Here is a 21,357-nt window from a genome sequence, read left to right as displayed (position 1 = left end):
GGTTGGTTAAAATGGCTGATGCCACCAAGGCAAAGACAAGTGAGCTCCCTGGAAGCTTGCCTCAGGTATGCTTTTATTCACACCTGACTAGGTGTGCCAATTAGCACCAGCTGAAAACATTGAGGAGATTAGGGGCTGCAGAGGGACATAACAGTCTCAAACAATAAAAAACCCGACTTATTAAAAAGAAGCAACATAGCCCAATTCAAAAATCTGTCTTAAAACAGCTCTTGTCATTTCTTGTCTCTTCCTATGCCACAGTACATTTGATAATGTTATTGTTATTGTTTCATGATATCATGTAAGGGTATTCCCCTTCCACAACGCTTTTGCTTTCCATAGCTAAACTGTATTTCGCTCAAAATACTTGAGTGATTTCCTGAAGTAAATTTATTTGTGTCATGGATCTTCCTGCATTCTCTGGATCAAGGGGAGCTGTCGTGACTCATACACAGTGCAGAGTCTGAATAGGTAATGTTAAGACTGTAAGTTGAATTATGAATGAATAAATTGCTTTTTATAATTAATGTTGTCTTGGATTTCATCGGCCAATGAATGTTATGCTATGTCATTGCTTTGCTGCATTCTGGTCCAATGAATATGATTTTTTTCACTGTGAATTGGTAATAATATCCGAACAAATCATCAAGCCCTCGTTAAATATTGAGATGAACTGCATTTGCTGCATTGTTATAGACTGAACAAACCCTGTATCACTAACGGTACCAGAAATTAACCCAGTCTCCGGGAACATGAACTCCCGCCTTGGGCATCTGATTGGTTGAATATCCTGTCCATCATGGCATCCCTGATTTTCATTGGTCAGCGCTCTCCTCTGAGGAATCCCCCTTTAAACGTTGGCAGAACGGTCAAGATTTTGGAGCGGACTTATACAAAGCGAGCAAGTTGAGGGAAGCGCAGCACACGGACGTCTGTCAGGGCTGGAAATGCGCTTTAGTGGTCGTACGTGAGCATCTCTGGTCCAGAAGAAACATTCCATAATCATGGAACTGGAAGAGAAATCAAAATACGGTAAATATTTAAAGCCTGAAACGGAGACGCTCACTTCATTTGTCCAAAGTCCTTATCGGCAGTTAATGTAAAACCACGTTTTATTGCGTTTTTGGAGCGGCGAAAGTAGGTCTCACAATGGTCCCAGCAGCTTTGCTTAGTAAAGTACCTTTCCTCATTCTCGACTTTTAATTTTTCAAGTTAGCACTTTCTCTGGCGAAGTGTCGAACCCGTGTATTGTCACAAACTAACGCAATGTAAGCTAGCTTTTACTTCTGAGTCAACGTTTTCGGTTACGGCACGGGAGCCCTGTTCTGCGTGTGTGTTGTGAAAACACAGGATGCCTGAAGTATGCTGCTATATATTGTCAGGGTGCACAATGCCCCAGTTTGTGTTGTGCTTGTCCAGTTGCTGCCACATTCCTCAGACTGCTATGGCAGGCAGCTCAGCTAACCCAACGTGAATATAGAGCACAGCGTATTAGAAAATTCCTCAAACAAGTGAAGAGGGTCTCATTTTGTCCACCGAGTGCATTCAGTCTGCTTTGGGAAGGCTATCTTTAGTTTCATTTCAAACGCAGACTGCAACTACAGTATCAGTGCTTCTCTGTTTTGGCTGTTGTAGTTCGTAATCAGGTAATGTGGGTGTAATTATGCCCCCACTTATCCCAAAATACTTGTTAAAAATGTGTTTTTATTCTTGCACATAATAGTAATTGTAGTACAGCTTTCTGCTCAGTGAAATCAGTACTGGGGAAATGGTTATCTATGAAACGAAGAGTGATTTAAGCTAACAAAAAACATCAAACAAACAAAGTTATGCAGCGAGGTGTTTTTTTTCTTCCATAAAGTCTGTTTTTGGATCAAGAACATGTGCCTTTTGTACAAACTTCCAGTCTCTTCACATGCAGCTTGCAGTTTATACTGTTATCATCAACATGATCATAGGGAGGAATGAAAAGCGAGGCCAGATACTTCTGCTTGCAGTTCCTCCTGCTCTTCCCTGGACACTCCCTTTCCCACTTTGCTTGCCACATGATGGCTAATTGATTCAATTTACCTTCCACAGATTGCAATGAATATTGTGTATGTGTGTGTGCCTCTTTGTACAATGTCAGTTTGCTCAGTGTAGTTAGTTGTGAAAGTGAGTAAGAATGCCTACAGCCTCTCGAATTCTTTAATATCTTTCAGTGAATCTTCATACCAGCTAAAAGAAACAACTAAAAAAAGAAGAAGAAAAGAACAATAACCTTAATGTTCCATGTGGCAGAAAATGTCAGAACACACTATAGGATCTCCACCAGTTTTATGCGTTGGAGTAATTTCAGGCTGTAATATATGAAGAAACCTCAATGACAGGACCTGAAACAACCATGCAGCCTCGCCCTGGTGCAAGTTAGGCGTAATTACAAGTCATATTTAGTAGTGTAGTTTGAAACCTGATCTCCATGCCCCCCTGATCTCTCCGTCATGTCATGTTAGACTATGCTGAAACTACATTCAGATTTTTTTTGGAAACATTTCATCCATTCACTTTCTTTTCATTTCACTTCGTGTGCTGCATTGACAAAAAAACAAAAACAAAATAAAAATACATCTATTATTGCAGCCTTCTGTTTGCACTGAACGGTGCCTGATCATACCCTTGCAGACCAATCTGGGTTATGTGACTCTGCTAACAGGTTTGTGGTTTTGTCAGCTGCTTTGAACTGCGAGAGTGTGAGGCACCAAGAGTGAGTTACTGGGTAAAAACTGAGCTATGGTCTTGTATTTATTCTCCCTGGCAGTGTCTGTGTTTGTAGCTCACGTCTTAATCTCACTCACAGTTCCTGTTATTATCATCACAGGACATTGTTCCAATTTGTGCCTGAGTGTTCACGTCATATAAACAAAGTTTTAAACAGCTTCATAGAGACTTACTGTCGTCAGCTGGTGGTATTTATAATGATGATTTTCTAGATAGGTGTTACAAGCCTAAGTTGAAATGAAATGTGTGAGTTTCACTTTGCATCATATCTGTAGCAGAAATCTCTTCCTTGCATCTGACAGCAGAGAATAGCAGTTGATATGCTCATCAGATGTAGTTAAAGTTGTTGTGCAAGTGCTCATTTTTGATGAGCTTAAAGATTAGCTGCTGTCTGAAAATACTTCAATTTTCAAAAGAAACCCTCCTCTTGCAAAAGTGGAGTCCAAATCTTTGCAACCATTTCCCAAAGGATCCAACAGTTTGCTTGCATTTTTGCGTGTGGTCATTGTGTTGCTTTTTCTGTAATACCGGAAATAGATCTGAACTTGGACTGAAATAATCCACACCCTCTTTCTGTACTGACAGACATGTGGGACACAGACAGGAAGGGCTGTGACCTTTAGCTTCAGGATTTTAAGCTAGTGCAACCAGCGGCAGCCCTTGGTAACGTTTTATGCAGCTTGAGAGCAAGACAAGCTATTGTTAACATTTCATCTATTTTTACTTTATGCCAGCTGGAGCCTTTCCTAGCCACCATAGAGGAAGATCTAGGGTACACCCTGGACAGTCTGTCGCTGGGCTAACACAGAGAGAGACAGACAACCATATGCACTCACACCTAAAGGGAGTTTAGATTTACCAATGAATCTAACCAGAGAGAGTACCCAAAGAGAACCTACGTGGGGAGAAAGTGGCAACCCCAAACAACAACAAAGATGGGCAGTGTTTCCAATATTGAGATCAGCATATGTCTGCTGTAGGTTTTTACCCATTAAAAGGGAGTTTTTCCTTCCCACTGTTACTAAGTGCATTCTCATAGGGGGTTGCCTGGTTTTCTCTACATTATTGCAGGGTCGTTACCTTACAATATAAAGCACCTTAAGGTGAAGTGTTGTTTTAATTTGGTGCTATAATAAATAAAATTGAAAGCACTGAATTGTTTCTAAAGAATAAAAGTGTAAAATCTTATTTTAGGAAATGTCCTAAATGAATAGCAAGTATATCAGTCAGCTGATAAACAAAAATATAGCTCCACTTGTGTGTTTTGTGCTGCAAAGGGTCAGAATGTCCTCAGAAAACACTCTGAGAAGCTTTCATGTAACTCCAGGATGTGTGGGAAGGTATCAAGAAAATAAAACAGGGAAGCTCAGGAATGTTGGGACACACTAAAGAGTAAATGCTGCACCTGAATAAAAAAATACTGCTGAGAAGAAACAATGGAGGACATGAGCTTTAGCTTCAGTCACAACAATAATGCAGATTGGACTGTAAACGTCTTTGTGAAGGTTCATTGAAAACCAACATGGCCTTTCATTAGTAAGTTACAGCGCTTCTACATGTGGGAAATGTTATACTTTTTTTATGCTTCCAGTAAATGCTAGTGTGTCTTGCAGCACACTGGAGAGTATTTATCAGATTAAAACTTCAAATAAAAAATGTGCTCGCTTCATTTCCCTCACTGCATCGCCCCACGTGTTGTAGCAGCTGTCTGCAGATGGAGGTCATTTCTAATGAGTTACACATGACTGTTCGACCAGTTCCACCACACTTGATTCTAATACCTCAAATAAGTTTCCAAGGAAAAGAGCTGGATCGGTGTCGCCGTGCCAGTTATTGCAACGCGTTTTTGCTGTTTAGAGAAGTACAGGAAACCAAAGGCTCGCAGTGGTAATTCTCTTGTGCAGTAACATTAGCCAAAAAAAAGAAAAAACTGGATGGAAACTTTCATTACAGCTCCCCTTTTTTCTGGTTTCTCTGAGTGTCCGTGGAAAGCATTCGTGGCATTTAGTCTGTCTGTGGACTCTTTGTTAAAATGATGAGTTCGTTTAACACGCTCTGATTGCTTTCGGCTGTCGGAACAAACAGAAGTGGAGACCAAAATCATACAGGCAGAGAACAAAAAAAATCACTAGCTTGTAAGATTTATTGGGTTTCCCCAGTGCAGTAGATCCGTGGGAAGGAAACATATACTATTTTAGTTTTTACTCAATACTGATGTGTTTAAGCTTGTGAGCTGTCACGTCGCTGCAGGTGACCATTTTACAGCCATAAATATCCCAAACACCTGAATTCAATTAGCGAGAGCATTTACGCAAACCACCCCCAGATGGAGAACTCCTCCTCTGTTTACTGCAAACACATGTTCCTGATCACATACACAAATGAACTTTAGTCTCCTCCTACTCTTTCACACACCCACACCTTCTTTTACTTCCAGCCTCTCTGTAGATGAGTTAAAGTTGCCTGCAACTTTACGTGGAAACAAGAGGGGGAAAGCAGGTCGACAGAAATCATGTTTGGAAGTGCTGGGGAGGTACTGTAGGGGGAGCACAGGTCAGAAAGAGGCTGCTTTTTTTTTCGGGATAAACAAAGAAGTGTTTAGGGATGGGAATGTGAAATAGGTTGGGTGGGGCATTGGTTGTGCGGCTATTCAGGAACAGGTTGAACTGGTTTCCGACCAAACTACTTGGTTCTCCCCTTACTCAGTCATTTGTGGCAGCAGATAGGAAAGGTGGATGAAGTGAACCAGATAAAGAAGCTGTGAAAAGAAGGAGAAACATTTTTTTTGCCCAGGAAGGAATTTCAACATGCCTGAGGGTGGAGAATATTATGGAAAGAATGGTACTGACTTGTTTATCTTTACTTTTGCCTCAACTAGGCACTCTTTAAAAAAAAAATGAATCTAAGACACGCTTAGCCAATCTAAAGATCACTGGGTAATCTTTAGATTGGCTGTTTACCTTTCTTGTATAGTGCTCACACCTAAAAGTGCAGCGGCAGCCTTGAGACTAGGGGTGTGTTTGTGAATGTTTGTGTGCCACTGCCGGCAGTGGATGTGTGTGCACACCGATACAGGTGTGTGGCAAGTCTCTTATCAGTGTTTTCTCCTGCACTATTGTTACAAGGTTGAATATAGATAACCACCAGAGGTGCAGATCTCTTTCTTGGACTCAATCTGTGTATTTATACTGAAGAACAGAACAAAGTTAAAAACTAAACTTGTTTGAAATATGTTAAAGTTAGATACCAGAACACATACGGAATACAACATCTACGCTCACTATAACAGGAAGTGGTGACTTCTTCAAAAGGCTGTAACTGCTTGTTGCAACATAACCCCACTGACCACATTCATAAGTCACATACTTCAGAGTCACCACAGCTGTTGTGTTTGTCTATACTTCAAGACTCCATATGCTACACATTATTAATAGTGTATGTCTGGGCACTGTTATGATGTTGGTCTGAAGCTGGTGGAGATGTCTTTTTGTGGCATAATTGTCACAGTAATGGCAACAGGAAACAGTCCCTCCCAACGCAAGCTAATAGCATTTAAGTTTTCGTTAAGCATGAGCCAAACTGCCCTCCTTCGGCAAACGTTGTTTTTATACCGCTGATTATTCACTGCACTGAAATGCTGACCTTTTTTTTTTTTTTTTAACTCTTTAGTCAAAGCAAAGCTATGGACCCACTGATCAGGTCAGCAACAAACCAATGGGTGGTGAGAGTGTTGAAGTTGCCTCCTTCAGCACTGTTTCGCAGAAAGTTCTTTGTAATCTCATAGAAAGGTGATATGCCTGGCTGTGAAAGACCAACTGCCTTTTGTTTGTGAGTGTAAGACAAGACACACTACCGTCAGATAACCTGCAGCAAGCTCAAGTGTCTGCTTGAACCTGCAACTTTAGCTGAAAGAACAGAAAACATAGTCCTTATTATAAGAGACAGCATGTTGTAATCTAACCATATTTAGACAAAAGAAAAAAGTTTGCTCATTTTATGAACTGGGAAGTTGTTTGTCTACTGATGAGCATGATAGCTTTGTTTTGACATAGAGCTGTATTAAAACAACAATACTAGCTCCGCTGGTGGCTTTACACATGGGATGTTTGCTCCTGCTGTATTATGAGTTTTATATGAGCTCCCGGTTAGTCAGCAGGGAAGAATTTGATGAGTTTCTGGGCGTGTCTGGCCTTCAGGGGAAGTCATCTGTGAGAAAAATGGGAGGAAGACTCTGGTGCACTGCTCCATGGCCTTGATCCAGCTCTGGTTTTAACATAAATTAATGAGCAGCTATTATAAAGATGTTTACTTAACCCTTTAAACCCCAGCGTATCGTATTTGATACATGTGTTTTGTGAGGGGTTTTTTTGTGTGACATCTATATCATCAGCGTGACTTTTTTTTACCCTCAAAAATGATGTAAATTACATGACATTTTAATGACTAAATTTCAAAAATATGGCTTATGTATATGGCTTCAAGTGTGTTACAAATTAAAACTCATGTATGCAGATTAAAATTTGATATATTCTTATATTTTGTCTAAAGGTAAAAAAAACACTCCATTATTCAAGTCAAAATTCAAGATTTTTGGCAGTTATTTCATGGTTCAGGTTTTAAAGGGTTAAACCTCTCAGCGAGCCATGCTTTCAGTTGCCACAATGCTAAGAGCTCATTGATTGATCAATGCATTTCTCTCCTTTCATGCAGGTGAGCCCAGGAAGCATGACCCGAGCTTCAGGGGCCCAATCCAGAACAGGTGAGACAGAGATGTGGCTGTTACACTGTGCAGATGACTACAGAGGACTCCATTAACCATGTGAACTCTCTCCACTGTAGGGGCTGCACAGACATTGTTTGCTGCATTCTGTTCATTATTGCCATACTTGGTTACATTGCAGTAGGAATACTCGGTAAGGAGACAACACAGAAGCACAAATATCCAAACTGAAAGCAAGTTTCATAACCTTTATATCTCTCTTTTTTTCTTCTTTTCTAACCCAGCCTGGTCCCAGGGTGACCCAAGAAAGGTGATCTACCCCACAGACAGCCGAGGACAGTTCTGTGGGCAGGCTGGCACTCCACTCGAGTGAGTTGCTTTCCGAAGTATAGATAAAATGGTCTCTGCTGCACGATTTTTCTTAATTTGAGTGTGATCTTTAGGGTATTTTGAAAGTTTGAAAAGGGTGGAGTGCCTACTACGGGCCGGGGACGAGTTCCTGCCCCAAATGGAGGAGTTTAAGTATCTCGGGGTCTTGTTCACGAGTGATGGGAGAAGGGAGCCGGAGATCGATAGACAGTTTATTGAAATTGAAACAGTTGAAACGGTTTATTGAAATGTGTTAACATACATGGATGTATATAAGACAAAAGACAGAGTTTGTACAACTCAAAACAAGCTTGTTGGTGTTCGGTGTGTTGTCCCTAAAGATACATATATAAATTTATTTTTGTCTGTTTCTTTCATGTTCATTCCTTGAGTTAGGTGCCTTTTTTATGCCTTGATGGTTCATAGCCTAGTGTTAAGTGGCCAGAGAGTCTGGCTCCTTGGAAGCAGAAATGAAGGGTGGCTCAAAAGTTTTGGGTGGTTCTTTCGATTCCTCAGGCTTTTTTGTGTACCACCATCTAAAAAGATATACAACTGGTTTGAAAGCTTAGCTAGCTAACTTAATTAGGCAACATTAATACAATCAATTATGGCTAACAAGTTAACTCAAAGGTTTTCCTGGCATGTTTACATTAAGTTAGTTCCCAAAAAGTAGATTCTGTTCATCTGGACGTAGCGTTTTCAGTGGGAGAAACGTTTCGTCCCTCATCCAGGTGACTTCTGCAGTGCCAGCTGAAAAGAATCAATTTTTGGGAATTTCCTTACCTGGTACTATTATTCATTTGTGTTATTAGTGTTATTATTATTATTATTTGTATACTTTTTTTTTGGGGTTGTTTCAATAGCCACACCATGTATTTTTGGAATGTGTAAAAGTAAACTGGAAAGTACCTAGCACATGTTAGCCAATTGAAAGGCAGGACCGCTGAATAATCCCTGCAAACACTGTTGTGACAGCATTGTGTTGTCCCTGGACAAAAATAGTTAATTAGAAATTTGTGTACATTTCTGTGCACTTTCTTTGGTCTTGTTCCCAACAGGAAGAAGCCCTTTTTGTTCTACTTCAACATCATGAAGTGTGCCAGTCCCATGGTGCTGCTGGAGTTCCAGTGCCCAACCACACAGGTGCCAACTCCTCTGTTGATGAATCTTTATAATATTTATTTAAACAAAAAGAAAAACACAATATACACTATGTGCTTTGTCGTGAAGGCTTAAAATTATGAGTGTAGAGTTGGGGCAGAGTTGGCTTTTTGCTTTTGTTTACAGATGAGGAGAAAAGTTACTCTCCCAGCCCCCTATCAGCAAGTTTTCTTTAGAAAAAATACATTTGTGATTGGCCAAAATAACAGAATTATTTCAGAAAACAAAATGAACAGGGTCAGTGTTTCTAGGCCTGGAAAAACTGACCTTTTTATTGAGCCATAGTACAAACCACTGCTGTGCTTTGCAATCCTCAATGCTTAACAACATCAACTGAAAACTGAGGGTTATTTTCCAATTTACGCACAATTTAAAAACTCCAACATGGGTTTGAACTGTTCTTTTGGAACATTTTATTGTCAAAAACAAAAGAAATCAGTTTAAGCTTAAAGAATTATTGACGCTAACAAAACAGGAGATGGATATACAAAGATCACAGCGGTTCCAGGTATCACGGGCTAGAGTGAGAAGTGTCATAAAGAAATTCAAAGAGCCACACAGTAGAAAACAAGCCTGCCAGTAGTATGAAATGAAAGCTTTCAAAGAAAAGACTCTCACCAGTGCACCCCCGAACAACGATAACTAGAACCCTGTACAGGAATGGATGGGAGGAAAAGCCTCACTTCTGTAGAAGAGACGGCTAAGAACAAGCGGAAGAAGGATTATTATTACATTATTTCTTTGACTGCTTTTGTGATGGGAATGTGGCCTGACTGTCCTGCTGTCCATGTTCATCTTTAGATGTGTGTGGAGAAGTGCCCTGATAAGTTCATGACATTAATCAAAGCATACGCTGTCAATAGTGACTTTGCCTACTATAAAAACTTCTGCGAAGAAGGAGTGACCAACACAATGGTGAGTTGTACTTGAAGTCTTCTGTACTATCTCGGGTATCGATATATTCGAATGCTTTCTACAGACCTTCACTTATGTTTTGGATATACTGTGTTTTTAGGGTGTTGCAGAAATCCTTAAGCAACGTCTCTGTCCTGCAATGCTGCTTCCCAGCAAACCCTGTAAGTAGAATCTCTAAATATGTGTAAATGATTCTTTTTCAAAGGAATTTTAGGGGAGTGGAATATTCATGCAATGATAGTATCATTGCATGATTCATGACCTTTGACCTTTACAAAAAGGCAAGCAGAGAGACCGTCAGATTTATACACACAAACAAACAAACCCATCTTACCCCATTTTTAACAACTAGACAACATAAATTGGATCTGATTCAATCACATCATTTGTGCTGCTTATCTGCACTGTACTTGAACTTCTTTATCTTTCTGCACTCCTTCCTGGCTGAAGAATTATAAAATATTTTAGTACTGTAGTTTAACAAATATCTAGTACAAATTATTTACTATTAGCTGAAAATGACACATCTTTTTTTTTAAAATAATTAATTTACAAAAAGAAGCCCCACTATGAAAACATCTCACTACACATTGTTACATCCTGTGAGGCTGTGGGAGTACCTCTGCCTGGCGTTCTTTTCATTTCACCTGGATCAAACTGTTACTGGCCCCCCACCCTCATCGCCTAGCTTTTATGTGGGGACGTAACACACAGAAAACTGTATTATTCTTTACACATGTAGGGAAACTCATTTCATTTGTTTGTTTTTGTATTTTTGACAATGACACGTTTCTCTACTTTTCTTTCAGTCACCCGCAGGTGCTTCCCAGCTTTGGGCATGAAAGGAGGGGTGATAACTGTGGGAAACAGCTCCACATTTAATGATGGAAATGAAACTAGAAACGCCCAAGACCTTGTTGCTGGTGTACAGTGAGTATACATCAGTAGAATTTTGCGACACAGCTAGTTTTCAACTACATTACTCTCTCTTGGTCTGTGTCAACCGGCCACTACAAATAAAGTGTGATGAGAAATTCCTGAAGCAGATAAACATACAGGAATCTCTCCACAGGAATGCCACTGTGGTAATGGAAGCTCGTCAGGTGGTGATGAAAATCTTTGAGGATTTCACACATTGCTGGTACTGGATCCTCTTGTAAGTAATAAACTCTCCTTTTTCATCCTTGTCAGCTCTGTTTGTATTGCAAAGAGATTTTCCTTAAATTGACCGTACCTCCTCTTTGCAGGGGATTGGTTATAGCCATGATCATCAGCCTCGTCTTCCTCATCCTCCTCCGCTTCCTGGCAGGGATCATGGTCTGGGTCATGATTGCCATGTTGGTAGCGGTGATAGGCTATGGTAAGGGACAAGGTGGAAAATATCATTGTGGTTCATAATGGCTTAGTAATCTGGTCCTACCCAGAAAGCAGGTCCAGACTAGCTGGTCAGTAAGTAAATCATGAGTGTCAGTATAACCGTGAGCATGAATTCAGCACAGCAGGAATATTAATGCAGGGTTGGTAACTTTTGACTGGGGATAAATTGTGAAAGTCCTTGTTGTCAGAAAACTGTAGTCAGTGTGGAAAAAATGCAAACTGAAGGAATTTGCATGAAAGGAAGATGCAAAGTTTGAGTGAAGTGACCCACAGCTGTGATGTTAGATTTTCTATTTGAATAAAAATGTGCCATTTGTTTAATTGAGTGTGAAGAAAAACACAGCGTCACTTCCTGTCATATCCTATCCTGATCCTTTCACACTAAAAGGAATGAGAGTATGAGACACCTTTGGGGGAAAGACATGTCTCATGCAAAAACAAACAGCTGGCAATGCTGAATTTTGCATGTGCTTACCAAGCGTATATTAAAAAAACACACATTCATTATTGTGGAAAAAGAATTTTCTCCATCATTACCAAGTCATTGATCATTTCACAGATTACTTCAAAGTATCTCTAAACAGTGCTGTTCACACTTGGCAAGCTTAGCGCAGAGTTCAGTTTCAGTGTCTCAAAAAGTAATTAACTTTTATTTTAACTGCTTTAAGCTTTTCTTTTTAACTCCTACCATCCACGTAACCCTCAATCTCTGCTACCTTGCTACTCTCCAGTGTACTACTGAAGAATCACTGACAGACTGATTTTACAGTCAAAGAAAAAGCAATGCAAGTTAGTATTTTTATGGCTTTAACAGACGACCATAAGACCGTCAACTGAAAACAAATCTGTTCTAAAGGAGTGGAATTGAAAAATTAATGTGGAGTGTTAGCAAAACAACTAGTTAAACTTTGCAGACTTGTTGAACCAAGTAATTTCTCAGATAGATTAATCTGAAAGTGCTGATGTTGTCTCCTCTCCATCAGCTCATCCACAACGGCATGTGGGGAAAAAAACCACAAAAACCAAAAAAACAGAAATTAATACTCATTTGAAAGAGAGGTGTGCTGCTGTTTCCAATGGGATACAAGGAAAGTGTGCTACCAGGGATAAAAGAAAATTGTGGCCACAAGATGGAAAGATTGATGAAAATAGGCTAGGCTAATGTGAAGATAAACATCACTGTAAAATGATCTGCGGCAAATATAGTAAGAATGTTCTTAAGAATGATCTAGTATCCTACTTGACCTTTGATTTTACTTAATTGGCTTTTTTATTGACTGAAAAGAATAGTTTTTTCAGGGTCAGCAGGGGGCAGAGAGAGAAGTCTGCTGAGGTAGATGTCAAAGTTATCATTGTAACCGATTCACAGTTGATCTGACTCTTGAAATGAAAGAGATCTCCTCGTCTGTTTGGAAGCAAACCCAAAAGGAAATAAGGCCTCTTTTTCCACCTGATTTCCCAAAAAATTTATTTGCTTTTCTGTGTGCTTCCTGTTGCTGATTAGGTATCTTCCATTGCTACATGGAGTATGCAGCCCTGAAAGGAGAGGCCGGCGCTAATGTGACTATCAAGGATCTGGGCTTCCAGACAGATTTCACAGTCTACCTGCAAATTAGACAGACCTGGCTGGCCTTCAGTCAGTATACATCCTCAAAATCTCCATGGATTATCATCCACACTCAACATATGTTGATTAAAACTTGAGACACTCACATGATTTTTCTCTTATCTCCTTATATAGTTATTATTCTAGCCATTGTGGAGGTCATCATCATTTTGCTGCTCATCTTCCTTTGGAAGAGGATCCTCATTGCCATTGCTCTTATTAAAGAAGCCAGCAGGTCAGCCTTCATTTTAGAGCTGTAGCAAGTAGGAGAGAAACAGATCAATAAAACTTAGACGTTATATTGTTTATTTTAGAGTGACTCACAGTAATGGATTTAAGCGCTGCATTAAGGGTGCAGATAAAGAACCTGATACATAACTGTGAAGGTTGATGTTTGCATTTGCTTTTACGACTGATGCTGTGATCCTGTTTTCAGAGCAATTGGACATATGTTGTGTTCCCTTTTCTACCCACTGTTTACATTCCTCCTCCTGGCTGTGGTCATTGCCTACTGGGGAGTAACTGCTGTGTATCCTTTCAAGCTATTGTTCGTGGTAGTGTTGTTATTTAGGGTTGATGAGGAAATGAAAAATACAACTCTGAACTGTTTTTTTTTTTTTTTTTTTTAAATGTTCTTGAAGAATTTAAACTTTTAAACTGACTTAAAAAATTAATGTGTCTATGAATGAACTGAATGAACAGTTGAGGTAAAGATACCTTAGACAGAGTCTGTGCAGGGATGATGAACAGGGCTGGTAAATTCACATTAAAAGCTAAGGTTGAAGTTTGATCACGCATACTCTGCAGCTGCGTGATTAAAGTTCACTGCATTCATGAACAAATAAACCAATCAAAACAGAGGAACATGCATATTATTCTTTATTATTAGTAGTATTATTATACACTCATAATTGTCAGTTTTGTTATCAGTTAATGATGGTAAGCCTTAACAGAACTGATCAGTTTCTTGTCCACGTCCAATCAGCCTATCTACAAAATCTTCAATGAGACAAATTGTGACTACTCAAGACAAACGTGTGACCCGGCTGTAAGTTTTTCTCCTCTTTATTTGTGTGTTAAATTTTCATCTCACTTCACTTCCATGCATGCCGCTTGGACTTAACGTTTTGGATTTGAGAAATACATTTGCGGCGTCACTAAATTAACCGTGTCTTTGTTCAGAACTACTCGACGAGTCCCATGAAAGCCCAGTGTGCTGACTCGAAGTGCCTTTTTGCTTTCTACGGTGGAGAGACCCCTTACCACAAATACCTAATTGCCCTGCAGTTCTACAACGTCTTCCTCTTCTTTTGGTGTGCCAATTTTGTCTTGGGACTGGGACAGATGACCCTAGCCGGGGCGTTTGCTTCTTACTACTGGGCTGCCAAAAAGCCAGATGACATTCCTGCTTTCCCAGTGTTTTCTTCTCTTGGGAGATCTCTCAGGTTTGTATCTGTGTTGGGTGAAGACTTTTAGTAAAACTGTCTTCTGACATTTGCTTTGCCGGGTCCTGAAACATACTTCCTGTTTTCATTCTTTAATTGTTTTAGGTATCACACAGGGACTCTGGCATTTGGCTCCCTTATCCTCTCCATCATCCAGATCATCAGGGTTTTGCTGGAGTATCTGGACCACAAGCTAAAAGGTTTGCTACATTTTATGGAGTCATAAATGACTCCATAAAAGTGACCTATTTAAGTCTAACATCTGTTAAAGGTTGATTGCTCTCATTCACAGGAGCCCAAAATAAGTTTGCAAAGTTCCTGTTGTGCTGTCTGAAGTGCTGTTTCTGGTGTCTGGAGAAATTTGTCAAGTTCCTGAACAGAAATGCGTATATTATGGTACGTGTTTCAGTTATTATTTATTCAAGTCTCTGAGCTGGCGTGATTAAAAGCTTGGTACTTTATAATGTTAAATGTTATCTTGATGTAATGACTGCATTTGGCCTCTAGTCGGCGATCTATGGGAAAAACTTTTGCACCTCTGCCAGAGACGCCTTCTTCCTCCTCATGAGGAATGTGATCAGGTGAGTGTAAAATCATCACCTCATCAGAAAGCATTTTGTTAAATGTTTAATCGTATAAAGCTGACTGGAGTAAATGCCTGTTTTTAAATCCCTGCAGGGTGGCTGTGCTGGATAAAGTGACAGATTTCATTTTATTTTTGGGCAAACTGCTCATTGTTGGGCTTCTGGGTGAGTCTGCTTTTTGTTTATGTAATTTTTTTTTCTTCATGTTGACCATATCAGACTAAACCAGCATTTCCTGGAAAGATTGTGTCGACCCATCGCTGGATGACCGATTCAACTCACAGTCCAGAAAAGTCTGCATAGCAGATGAAATCCTGCAAACTTACTGCAGGACCTGCTGGCTCCTTTAATAAGAGCAAACTTGCAAACTGTGGTGTTTTAGGATTTGTTTATATTTTGGAAGTAGGATTTAATTGGAGCTTTAAATAGGACTGGATCGCTTCCACTGATTTTATAATGTACAACGTTATTTATAGCTAATAGAAATTGTAATCATCAGCTCAGACTGTGTAGTGTACATGGGAATTGTATTTATATATTCTTTGGGGTTTCTCTCCACAGGGGTCTTTTCCTTCTTCTTCTTCTCTGGGAGAGTGAAAGCCTTTCAGAATACAGCTCCAACCCTGAACTACTACTGGGTACCCATCCTGGTAAGCAGGACTGAATTTCTATTTTTTTCTTTTCTTGTCTTTAATTGTTTTGTTGAAGGATAATGTTTGTGTGGTTGTTGTCATCTCTATCAGACTATGGTGGTTTGCTCATACCTCATCGCCCATGCATTCTTCAGCGTGTACTCCATGTGCGTGGACACTCTGTTCCTGTGTTTCTGTAAGTGACACATTCTCAGTCAGTTGTGACATCTGTATGTAATTCAAATTATCCACGCAAACGTCCAAACAGGTTCTTACGTGAAAGGGGAAAAAAAAAACTGTGGAGGAAGGGCGTAATGTTAGGAATGAGCGAAATGAAAACTTTTCTCACTTTGCTTCTGGTGTTGGGCTGTCACTAATTTTAAATTGCATGAAATACGGTGTGCTACATTTCAAAATAACAGCCTGCTCCTGTTAGCCTGAAAAATGTTGCTGCTTGGTGATGAAGTGATACTTTGGGTGCTTTTGCTTGCTTGCCATTTGACTTTCTTTCTCTTTTTGTGTCTCCTTTCCTATTTCTCACTTCCTAATTCGCCCCCTCTTATTTCCCTTCCCACTTGCCCTCTAACACCCTGGTGTATGCATACATTTTTTTCACATTCACCCATTAACACAAAATAATCAAAAACACGATAAGGTGAAGACCTGGAGCGCAATGACGGCTCAGCTGCGAGGCCTTATTACATGTCGCCAAGTCTTCGTGAGATTCTGTGGAAGAACAAGGAGGAGGATCCATCTGAGCCCTCTGCTCAGCAGCAGCAGCAGCAACACGATGAAGACACCCAGCTGAAACAGGAGGCTCAGGAGGAGGACACGGCTTAGAGAGGAGTTTGTGGGGGGAAAAACTCAGATTTTCCACTTAATTACAGGCAGAGAAAAATCCAGAAAGTCTTTTTATTTTGAACCCTTTCAAAGTATGAGCTGGGACTCTGTCATCTGCTCCCTTAACTTCTCTCAGATACTAGTACAGCTACAAAACACCATGCCTTAAAATGGCAGGGATTCAGCATTTTGCTTTAGTCCACTTTGTGCAGATGCAACCCTGCAAGTTTCAAAATGAATGAAGGAAGTTTTTCAGTTCAGAGTGATTTCAGCATCCTCCTGAGGTAATAGGACGTTGAACGTTCCCTAAATGGATTATCTAGGCTTGGTTTCGTTTGCCTCTGGTGGTCTTTAAAAACTGTTACATCCGACACTAAGTAGCGTTTTATACAGCAGCGGATACCACATTGTCTTCAGTAGAATTTCACAAACTCACAGCAAATACTGTCGAATACTATTTGTTATATTTAGAAAACACATTTAAGAGTGAAGCACGTGGCTTCATTTTTTCAGTGGTTCTTTTACTCGCAAGGCATCACCACAGCGATCCAATCTGCATATTTGATCTTGTGGATTTTGACACTGGATGCCCTTCCTGATGTAACCCTGCTAGGAATTTGTCTCCTCCCCAACTGGTGATCTTTTGCTTGTTAGGCAAATATTTTAACCAAAAGTAAAGTAGACTGCCTAAAAGTAAGCCTAAAGCATGGCTTGTTGCTAGGAAATAATGGTAATAATAAATCGAACAAACAAACACAAAATCACACTACTGTAGTACAGTATAGGACAAGAAAACTCTGGTTACAGCTGGTAACCAAACCCTGTAGAAGCTATAATCAGAGTTTTTTAAACAAACTACTTTCTTATGTAATAGGGTAGTTTAATAGAGTTGCATTTGTGTCTTAAACCTGCTTTTATCCTAGCGGCAAGTAGGGGGCGGCGACTCAAGTTATATGGAAGTCTGTGGGAAAACAAGCCTACTACTTACTATATTTATGACCGCAGTAAATGCAATCCTCAAACTGATGATGTCATCAGTGGCTAGTGTGATATCATGATGAGTACAGAAAAATGATTAAACGACTAATTATGGTCCAAGTTACTCTAACAGACTTGAAGAGATCCACCCTCACACTTCATATCTTGTTTAAAAAAACAAAAAACAAACAAACATTATACGATGGGAAGGGCCAAAAGTTGGGGTTCCAAAAACCAAAAGGTGATGTCATAGTGGCCATGCTCATGTTTTATATACAGTTTGTGATTGTTTCTAAAATAATTCAAATAAATCAGCACAACAGACATTATTCGTCACTATGGAGGTGGGGCTTAGCGAAGGGTCAACTTAAGCGAACAGAAGGGCTTTACAGCAGGCAGGAGTTTGGTATGTGTTTAATTGTTGTATGAATTTTGTGATACGAGTGATGTCACCTCACACTCAGAGATTTATTGACACTCGCTTCATCCTGTTTAGCGTGCTGAAAGCTGGCAGATGTTTTATGGCTATTGAAAATGTGAAACTTCAGTGAACATCTGGGTAAATGGCTCCCTATGAGGTGACTTCATATTTCTAACTCGGCGTTGCCTCCATAAAACATGCTCTCACTGCCACTAGCTAATAGAAACTTGAAGCCAATCATGTGCCTAATTGACAGCATTATTAATGTTTTGCACATTAGTGTTTACAGTTGATGCAAACAGAATCTTTTTTTTAATACACTCAGTGAAGCACTTTAATCTATGTTCACTCTAAGCCATAACACATTTGTCTCTGTTTAATGAATGCTGGTGAGTCTTTTAGTCGTGCAATTTTTGTTTTGGTTTTTTTAAACTGTAAATTAGCGTAGCTTTGCCTTTTAAAATATTTTTTTAATGACTGTGTGTTTTGCAGTGCAGTTGGTTTAATAAACACAATTTAACCAGTGATATCTGTTTAATAAAAAAAAACGGATGGTTTTTTTTGGGTTTGTTTGTTTGTTTTTGCAGAACTGAAAGGTTTTCATTCAGATTTCCTACCTGTCAATATACATTGCAAAATCTGATGCTCATTTAAACTTATGCCAAGTCCTCGAAAGCATCGAAAAGCATTAATGTCCTTTTCTTTGACCTCTTTCCAGTGGAGGATTTGGAGAGGAATGACGGCAGCCCGGAGAGGCCCTACATGATGTCCGAGAAACTCCTCAAAATCCTGAAAAAGAAGAACAAGACTGACCCAGCTCAGTAGACCACTCCGTGTAGCGGGGTGAGATCGTGGACTAAAGACAACTGGGGTTTTGTTGAGTTTGAAGTTGGATAACAAGTTCATGTCATCGATTATAAGCTGTGTCTGCTGAATTTGGTTATTACTAAATGCTTCATAAGCTCTTCTGAACCTCAGTTTGGACACAGACCTAAAAATGTCTACATTCCCACATCTTATTTCTTGCTGAAAGCATCATGAAGTCTGGCAGGTTTTGTGGATGTTAAAAACGTAGAGACTGCACGTTTATCAACTGAAAAAGAAAAATGAACAAACATGTTAGTGGTATGTAGAATTCTTGTTTTTTTTTTTTTTTTTTTTTTTTTTTTGTCATGTTTTACTGTTAATATTTGAGTAGTACGGGAAGGTACATATAAAGGGTCATCTGCTACAGTTTTGTAATATGATCGGTTTTTATTCTTGTATTTTTTTTTTTTTTTAAATATCTATAAATATGTATAACTTGTGTCATATTTGAATTAACAGTTAACCATGTAGGCACCAAAGCCATTACCCCAGCAGTCAGGTATACATAGTGCTTTTATACCACTTTGCCTAAAGCATCTGGTGCTGCGGCATTCCTGTCATCAGCAGCCATATGGAAATATAACCAAAAGCAAAAAAACCTTGTATCTTGATAGATGTGCTGGTTCGGATGAGGGGATTTTTTTTGTCATTTTTGTGAAGCTGAACTGTTTTCAAATAAAGCATAGTTTTCTATAAAAATCCATGTGACTCTTTATGTATTCATATACCGAAGGCTTTAAGGTGCTCCCAGTATTTCAGCATTGGTGTCATTCTGATAGACCTGATGTGACTCGTGTCTTTCGGGTACTGGGGATAAGCTCAGGTTAGTTTCCTTTCTAAGCTTAAATGGTCACACTTTCTGTTCCCTGCTGGAACTGAGAGTGTGACCACCCCCCCCCCCTCAAAAAAATTCTATATATTGATTTTGAATAAATCCTTACAAAACTAACATATAAATGTCACATCTTTCCTTTTAGCTTTAAACTTAGAAAACATAGTTACAGTTTGTAGAAATCCATAAAATCCTAACTGCTGTTCTACGTTTGACCATGAGAGGGTGTGCATATCCTCACTACAGGTCATTCAGCGTGGCACAGTAAAATCACCTGTAGTGTGTAAATGCTGGCTTTACGTAAGTGTCTAATGACTAATGCGGAAAAGTCTGTCAGGGTTTGATAAAAATCAACTTTCTAGGAGTCATATCAACAACTCTGCAGTAATGGAATATGGCTGAATACTTTTAAAATACTCCGTTACGGTTCAGAGACAGGACCTTCAGTCAGAGAGCTGCCAGTAGACACACTTCTGGAAATGTTTTAATGCAGAGTGTTTTCGAACAGGTAACAGGATGCCCTTGATTTTGAATGAATACACTGCTAAAAAAAATTAAAGGAACACTTTGAAAACACATCTGATCGTTATGGGGAAAAATCATGTTGCGTATCTATATTAATAATTTTGGGGGGAAATTTGTAGGAAGGAATAGGATGCCACAATGTTTGATGAAAATGACAGTTATCAAATTATAGAGGGCTGAATTCAAAGATAAAGGAGGGAACAAAATGACATGGCAGGCTCGTCCTTTTTGCTGAAATTTCACTGAAACTCAAGAATGGTTCTCAGCAGTGTGTATGGTTCCCACATGCTTGGGCTCCTCCCAGATCTGGCCCAGGGCAACACTGAGCTTCCAAACAGTTTGACGTGCAACCGAAACATGATGTCGCAGAGTTCTTCTGTTGGATTTAGGTCAGGTGATTGTGGGGTCCAGTCAATGGAGTCAGTTTCTTTATCCTCCCAGGAACTGCCTGCATACTTTTGTCACATGAGACTTGGCATTGTCACACACCACGAGGAATCCAGGACCCACTGGACCAGTTGAGGGTCTGACACTGGGTCCAGATATTTCATCCCAATATTTAATAGCAGTCAGGGTGTCGTTACCTACCCTGCAGAGGTTTGTGTGTCCCTCCATGGATATGATTCACTGTCAGTGACCTATCACCAAACCGGCCATGCTGAACAATTTTACAAGCCACATAATGTTCTCCGAGGCTTCTCCAAACCCTTTCATGGCTGTCACGTGTGCTCAGGGTGAACTTGGTCTCATCTATGAAAAACAAAGGGTGCTATTGGTGGACCTCAATAATTCTTGTAATCTATGGCAAATGCCAGTTGGACTCCATAATGCCGGGCAGTGAGCACAGGGCACACTACAGGACATCAAGCCCTCAGGCCACCCTCATTAAGTCTATTTCTGATTGTTCGGTCAGAGACATTCACACTAGTGTCCTACTGGAGGTAATTTTGACTTGATGCTGTACTTGAACCTGTATTTTTTTAAGCATTGTACTTTGTTTTAAAGAATTCAAAGACTTCTCAAGCTGTGTTTATGGTGCATGCACTTTGTCACGTTGACTCTGAGCCACCGCCTCAGTGTCGCTTCCCTCCATTTTCAGTACAGCTCCTCTGTGACACTAAGTAAATGTTTGAATAATGCCAATACTGAGTGAACTCCAAGTGTCACACCTTTCCTTCAAACCTGTCATCCACTGCAGCGCTACATGCTAGAGTTTCCACATGGACGATGAGTCATTCAAGGAAAGACATATCATACATGGTCGGAGAGACCACATGCAAAGAGGATTGAGATGCAAAGTTCAGTGATATGAAGCCATGACACTATAA

The 21,357-nt window shown here is 39.8% G+C and overlaps 1 protein-coding gene across 5 annotated transcripts; it reads left to right on the top strand.

Moving 5' to 3' along the window:
• Positions 1 to 848: 848 nt before the first annotated feature.
• LOC146575584 (choline transporter-like protein 2) lies at positions 849 to 19,078 on the top strand. Of its 5 annotated transcripts, XR_014892160.1 has the most exons (23): positions 5,239 to 5,598; positions 7,468 to 7,516; positions 7,597 to 7,670; positions 7,762 to 7,846; positions 8,905 to 8,989; positions 9,809 to 9,922; positions 10,023 to 10,083; positions 10,732 to 10,852; positions 10,995 to 11,078; positions 11,170 to 11,282; positions 12,804 to 12,935; positions 13,041 to 13,140; positions 13,342 to 13,434; positions 13,869 to 13,953; positions 14,088 to 14,350; positions 14,456 to 14,550; positions 14,643 to 14,746; positions 14,858 to 14,931; positions 15,029 to 15,099; positions 15,496 to 15,584; positions 15,678 to 15,762; positions 16,222 to 17,962; positions 18,524 to 19,078. XR_014892160.1 is itself a non-coding variant. In XM_085270328.1 (22 exons), exons 1-22 carry the CDS (start codon positions 1,005 to 1,007, stop codon positions 16,404 to 16,406), a joined length of 2,190 nt encoding a protein of 729 aa, XP_085126454.1. In that variant the 5' UTR covers positions 849 to 1,004; the 3' UTR covers positions 16,407 to 19,078. The 5 variants fall into 5 exon arrangements, 4 of the variants coding, with proteins under 4 accessions (XP_085126454.1, XP_085126456.1, XP_085126453.1 ...); XM_085270328.1 differs by lacking the exon at positions 5,239 to 5,598 and adding an exon at positions 849 to 1,032 and having other exon boundaries at positions 16,222 to 19,078; XM_085270330.1 differs by lacking the exons at positions 5,239 to 5,598; positions 16,222 to 17,962 and adding an exon at positions 850 to 1,032.
• The last annotated feature ends 2,279 nt before the right edge of the window (positions 19,079 to 21,357 follow it).

Source organism: Mchenga conophoros, linkage group LG4 (genome assembly GCF_057382185.1).
Source record: "Mchenga conophoros isolate Kocher_MC1m ecotype Shallow Benthic linkage group LG4, M_conophoros_male_GT1.1, whole genome shotgun sequence".
NCBI classification, from domain to species: Eukaryota; Metazoa; Chordata; class Actinopteri; order Cichliformes; family Cichlidae; genus Mchenga; species Mchenga conophoros.
The sequence above is the reverse complement of the archived record's forward strand: the minus strand, read 5'-3'. Positions and strand labels throughout refer to the sequence as shown.